The 6,229-nt window shown below is 31.9% G+C and overlaps 2 protein-coding genes across 2 annotated transcripts; both read left to right on the forward strand.

The window, feature by feature from the left end:
- The first annotated feature begins 280 nt into the window (after positions 1–280).
- On the forward strand, positions 281–1,918 carry LOC116351474. The gene is made up of 3 exons (XM_031783578.1): positions 281–656; positions 741–844; positions 901–1,918. Exons 2-3 carry the CDS (start codon positions 751–753, stop codon positions 1,554–1,556), a joined length of 750 nt encoding a protein of 249 aa, XP_031639438.1. The 5' UTR covers positions 281–656; positions 741–750; the 3' UTR covers positions 1,557–1,918.
- A 358-nt stretch (positions 1,919–2,276) lies between these two features.
- Positions 2,277–5,998, forward strand: LOC116351476 (succinate--CoA ligase [ADP-forming] subunit beta, mitochondrial-like). Its single transcript, XM_031783580.1, has 6 exons — positions 2,277–2,455; positions 2,961–3,052; positions 3,127–3,442; positions 3,720–3,990; positions 4,951–5,103; positions 5,191–5,998. The coding sequence occupies exons 1-6, from the start codon at positions 2,390–2,392 to the stop codon at positions 5,634–5,636; spliced, it is 1,344 nt and encodes a 447-aa protein (XP_031639440.1). The 5' UTR covers positions 2,277–2,389; the 3' UTR covers positions 5,637–5,998.
- The last annotated feature ends 231 nt before the right edge of the window (positions 5,999–6,229 follow it).

Here is a 6,229-nt window from a genome sequence, read left to right on the forward strand (position 1 = left end):
AAAAAATTATACAAAAACAACACGTCATTTCATATGCGTCAAGTGTTTCACAAAATCCGGTAAAATTCCTCTCAATACTCATATTTTGCCCACAATGTTTATAAACAAGCCATATTCGACCGATTGACACACGCGCGCGTGCAGTATAAAATTGTTGTCTATTTTCGTCGAATGAATTAAACCAATACAAGCACAAAGTTAAACCAATATCTACATAATTATACGAAAAAAGAAGACGAGATAAATTAAAAGGCTATTTTTGTGAAAAAAGTTCGTTGACAAAAAAACAGTTAATAATAATAAAACAAGCTGCTGTTTCAAATCGATTATTATTTTATTGTAATGGCAACTGTTCAAATATCTTATCCGAATAAGAATTCGAAACCGAAAAAATCCCATATGAAAGTTAAAATACCGCTTAAATCATTTAAAATATACTACCCTGAACCGTTCATTCCGTCCAATTTAAATTGGTCAACCCTGCGCTTGTCAATCGAAAAATCGAATTTGACATGTCAAATGTTGTGATACAAAGGGGAATTTGTTACTCGTACAAAGCGCACATCAATTTCACAATTATTGATTTCGTGAGAAAAGTCTCACACAATTTCGACGCTGTCAAAACTGTGAATATATAATATTGTTTTTTTTTTGCGGTACGTATAATATTTTGTGGAAATATCTCAATTGATTCGATTGAAAACCGAGTGTTCTCATCTTATGTGTGATAATTTTTTTAGCCGAAAAATCATGAATAATCAAAAGTCGAGGCTGAAACGAATTGACATAATCGCATTAGAGTTCGGTGGGTATGAGGTAGAGCACCATCCTGCACCATCCGAAGGTATATGGAATGATTTTTTTTTTCTTAAAATCAATTACAAATTTTATTTATTTCAGGTCAAAGCCGAAAACGAAAGCACAATGCAAGTGGCAACAACATTGAGTACGATGCGCTAAAAATTGCCGCGATGAAACCTCTCGTACCATTGAAAAAATTGAGGCTCGACGATAATCAAAATTCCAAGCTTAAATCCAAGCTGACGCTAACCGATATGCCCTACGACATTTTTGAGCCGATCTTCAAACGCTTGAATCTGATCGATCTCTTAAGCATAGCTGATGTCAGCAAATATGGAAGAAAAATGGCCCAAATTTATTATTGGTGGAAGTATCGAAAGTCAACCGTTTGCATAACCAGCCATTTTACGACCAATCAACGTATGTACGACATAAACGATGGCGAAATTGTGATAAAAGATTATAAAACAACAGTCGATCTATTTCGATGTTTTGGTAAAATGGTTAAATCACTTGAAGTGATTAGTTTTCCGAAATTTCAATCGATACTACATCATGTGAAATATATCATGATGCTTCATAAGATATCCGAATGCCTAGATCTTACATTGACAAAACTTAAGATTCAAGGTGACGAAAAAACGGTTCTAAGTGGTCTACGTACACATTGGGCTTGGCAATTAACAATTAACGGAAAAGTAACGTATGATTGTTTGTTAAATAAATTATTATTAGATCCACGGAATGGAAACTAATCCAACACAATATTAACCCAACACATATTTAATCCAAAGAGAAATGATATAGCTTAAGTAGGACCATTTTGTTGATACCATGTAGGACCAGATTGAGAATTACACAATTTGATAGATTAAAATTCATCCAAAGAAAGTATTTTTCCAAAGCTCCAATTTGTAATTGTCAAAAATTATTATATCAAATCATCATTCAACAAAGATAATCATTCGATAAGGAAAACATTTTGTATACAGTAGAAGATTACGTATGCTAAACAATAAGTTTCATGGGAAAAATTGACATAAAAAATAGTGCAACACTATTCAGGGATTAAAAAAATCCAAAATTTCTTTGCAAAAAAATTCAAAAATAGATCAAGTTTGTACAAACAGAATTTTCAAATTTTCATTGAAATTGTACATTGAAAAGATTCATGAAAATCTCTTCAAATAAACAAAAATCTATTTTTCAAAAACTGAATATTTGTTTTAAATTCAATTTAATTTTTAATAAATTCGTTGTTCATTGTCTTGGTACATATTGTGTTGGTACTAAATTTCGTTTTAGCGCCAAATGTCACACACTTTAAACCGTTCAAATCGACATAACCAAACATTTGTGCAAACTGAACGTTTTTCTCCGCTTTGCATACATCGATGTAATTTTTTCTCATATACATCGATGACAGAGCGCATACATTCATGACACTTCTGACGTTTGTGTTTTTTTTTCTTTCTATCGTTTGGTTTGGCATAGCTAATTTTTTTTTCAAGTATAAGTCACATTACCTGCCTCACAGAGCAAAGTCGATTATTTTCAGCGAAAAAAATAAATTGTATTCAATCGTGAAATGGCGTCAATGTTGAGCCGTGGTGCAATTTTAGCTGAGTGTTTAGTGAAAAACACAACACCAAAGGTAAATTCTAAATTTCTTGGAATTATTTTTTTATTTCTATTGTTTTGACGGACAAAGGTCGTGTATAGAGAGAAAAAGAGAAAAAAGTATCATGTGTCATTAATTTATTGGATCCAAAGTGCACCAGTTACCGAATTAATGCTAATCAAAGTGTTTGAGTCGCAATAAATTATCCAATTTTTATCGAATGGAAGTTTTTCTCTGCGATTTATAAAATAAGAACGCACAAAAAGTCGACATAGAACAGTGTTACGTAAAGAGCATGACATTTATCCAATTTTCCTTCATACACACATGCACACTGTCTATCTTAAGGCTTGCATGTTGTTGTTGTTGTTCGGGTGTATTTTTACTCATTCAGTTTCAATGAGTGCAAACGTGTCACGATGTATGTCACGATCAGCTGGTGTCAATACCGTTATTGTGCCAACATTTAAATAGAATTCGAATTAAACACAATTGAATGCCATTCAACTGATACTGATTTGTGTTAATGTGATTCTAGGTTTTGGGAGCTGCAATACAACGACGTAATCTCAATGTACAAGAGCATATCTCGTATTCATTGTTAAACGAAGCTGGCATTCCGACACCGAAGTAAGTTTGTTACTTTTTCGATTATTTTTTTTAAAGATACATTTTGTCTAATTGCATCGACTGTTCATTGGTAGATTCGGCGTTGCCACATCGACCAGTGAGGCAAAGAAAATTGCCACCGATTTGAATACCGAGAATTTGGTATTGAAAGCACAAGTATTGGCCGGTGGTCGTGGTAAAGGTGCATTCAAAAATGGTTTCAAAGGTGGTGTACGTCTTGTTTTCTCACCGGAAGAGGCCGAACAAGTGTCCGGTAAAATGATTAACCAAATATTAGTCACTAAACAAACCGGTGCCGCTGGACGGATTTGTAATAAAGTTATGGTCGCTGAACGAAAATTCCCAAGACGCGAATTTTATATGGCTGTTATGATGGAACGAGCATTTAATGTGAGTATTGAGTGGAAAAAATCGGAAACTTGTAAAATTATCTTCATAGTTTAAAAAAATCGACTGAACATTTATTGTTTTTAGTTTCGTTCATATATTATAGGAATTTTTTTCAAGTCGGTTCCATTTCTTTTATTAAAAGTGCTTCTATTCTATTACTCTGGCTGTATACAGTCTGGATTTTGTGAAACTCTTCCTACCAAATTTAATATTAATATGAGATCAATGTAATGCCAAGAACAAATGACTAAAACATATTATTTCGAACATTTTTCAGGGTCCCGTCATTATTGCATCGTCCCAAGGCGGTGTAAATATTGAAGAAGTCGCCGCTGAAAATCCCGATGCCATTCTTTATGAACCAATCGATATTGTCAAGGGATTGACAAAAGAACAAGCTGTGAAAGTAGCCGAAAAACTTGGATTGGGCAATGTTTCCGAACAAATTTCCAAAACACTTTTGAACATGTACGAATTATTCGTCAAAAAAGATGCACTCTTGATTGAAATCAATCCATACGCCGAAGATGCATTCGACACTTCCAAATGTAAGTGTGTGGTATTTTACGTTATTTGTATCTGATCAGTGTCTAATATTCTGGAGTTGAGAATTTTCATGCTTGCTGTTATTACAAAAAATATTGTAATAGTCACGTGACTATTTTAATAAATGATATTTCATTTGGGTGCAACTATATTTATAATTATACAGTCACATGTTAACTTGGCTAATATTTTATTTTATAAAGGACGCAAACATATTTACATTGAAATGTACGTGAGTTTCTTCATAATTCCAATTCACTCAAATGAACAGTGATGTTGCCACCATGTTGACTTTCTCGTACAAAGCAATGCTTAGTTTTTAAATACACTAAACGAATTTCATCCGTGTTTTTTGAAAAAAAAAAAAAAAAAATAACAAGACGGAATCAAATATCCACGAAAAAATGTGTGAAAGTTGTACATTTTCTGATTGAAAAATCGAATAAAAATTGAGTCCAATAAAATAAAGAATTTGCGGTAGGCTTGAAAATTGAATATAATAAAAAATTGAATTTTATGATATCAGTTTGATATTTTCAAAATGACATTTTTACGAGAAAAAAATTAAAAGTTTTGAATTATTGCAATTTTCAAAATTTTCAATTTGGATATACATGAAGGGGAACAAATGTTAAAAAAATAAGATTTCAATTCAACAGAATTTTCGTTAAAAAATTTCCACAAAAATACGTTAAATTGATAAGATTGTTTTTGAAATTTCTAATTTTCAATTTCACCGCAAATTCTTCATTTTATCATTATATTTTTCAATTTTCTTTTGATTTTTTCGTCGAAAATAAATCAAAATAATTAATTTTATTTAAATATTTTTTTCAACTTTTTATTTCAAATTTAATTTTAAAAAAATGTCCTTCATTTATTTTATGGTCCAAATAATTTATAAATCTGAAATATCTCATAATTAAAAAAAAATCTAATAATATTTGTTTGTAAATTTTCAGACTTCGCATTGGATGCAAAACTTCGATTTGACGATACGGCTGAATATCGACAAAAAGATTTATTCAAACTTCGTGATTACACTCAGGAAGATCAAAAGGAGGTGGCTGCAACGAAATTCGATTTGAATTACATTGCTTTGGATGGTGCCATTGGTAGACTGCCTTTTTCTAATTTGTTTCCTAATTTTAATTAAATCAATATTATTCCCCTTGAAAATAATATGTTTTTCAATATGTTAGGTTGTTTGGTGAATGGTGCCGGTTTGGCGATGGCAACAATGGACATTATTAAATTGCATGGTGGTGATCCAGCAAATTTCTTGGACGTTGGTGGCGGTGCCACAGCCGAGGCGATTAAAGAAGCCTTTAAAATCATTACCGCCGATCCAAAGGTGAATTCAATTTTGGTGAATATTTTCGGTGGTATTATGCGTTGTGATGTGATTGCCGAGGGTATCATTGCTGCAACCAAAGAGTTGAATCTCAAAACACCAATTGTTGTTCGTTTATTGGGCACAAAAGTTGAAGAGGCCAAAGAACTCATCAAAAACTCAAAACTTCGAATTTTGCCACGTGATGACTTAGACGAAGCCGCCCATTTGGCTGTCTATTTGGCTGACATCGTTAAATTGGCCCGTGAAGCTAAATTGGATGTCAATTTCGAAATTGCCGAATTCGACAACTAAAAACACACTCATCCTACGGCTATCGATCTGATTTTACAGCAGTTAGCCAATAAAACGTATTAAATATGTAAAATGATAAGAACTATTTAACCGAAAATTTTGAAAATTCATGCATTAAACAACAAAACCGACTACAACCGCCTCTATTTATCATTTAGTTAATTCAATGTTTTGATTCTATTTTCTCCATTATTTTGACATAAAAAAAACACGAAAAAATTGTTCACGCACAATGCGCTTCTCTTTCATTGCACTTATATACCTATATTGTTGTTGTCATTGTTATACATACATGTTAGACATCATTCAATTGATCATTTTGATTTCAATCATACCGCAAATACAATTTTAACCAGTGAAAATTTGTAGTTTTTATGATTACATTTCAAAATTTATTCGAAACACAAAGAAAACTCAATTTTTTTTTTATTGTGAATAATCAAAAACACATTTTTGCATGATTTCAAATTGAATTCTAAACATAAGGACCAATTCGTTACATAATCATCATGCCTTAAAGTCATTGCATTGAATCAAATTAATCATCAAAGAAAATTCCATTCATACGAATCGATTCGTTCAATTGCAATAAA

This window comes from Contarinia nasturtii, unplaced genomic scaffold (genome assembly GCF_009176525.2).
Source record: "Contarinia nasturtii isolate CC-2019 unplaced genomic scaffold, AAFC_CNas_1.1 Cnas_scaffold_5506, whole genome shotgun sequence".
NCBI classification, from domain to species: domain Eukaryota; kingdom Metazoa; phylum Arthropoda; class Insecta; order Diptera; family Cecidomyiidae; genus Contarinia; species Contarinia nasturtii.

Coding starts and splice junctions, on each gene's coding strand:
- LOC116351476 (XM_031783580.1), top strand. CDS start 2,390: ATGGCGTCAATGTTGAGCCGTGGTGCAATTTTAGCTGAGTGTTTAGTG. Junction 3,053..3,126: donor GCTGGCATTCCGACACCGAA/GTAAGTTTGTTA, acceptor GTTCATTGGTAG/ATTCGGCGTTGCCACATCGA. Junction 3,443..3,719: donor TGATGGAACGAGCATTTAAT/GTGAGTATTGAG, acceptor AACATTTTTCAG/GGTCCCGTCATTATTGCATC.
- LOC116351474 (XM_031783578.1), top strand. CDS start 751: ATGAATAATCAAAAGTCGAGGCTGAAACGAATTGACATAATCGCATTA. Junction 845..900: donor CCATCCTGCACCATCCGAAG/GTATATGGAATG, acceptor TATTTATTTCAG/GTCAAAGCCGAAAACGAAAG.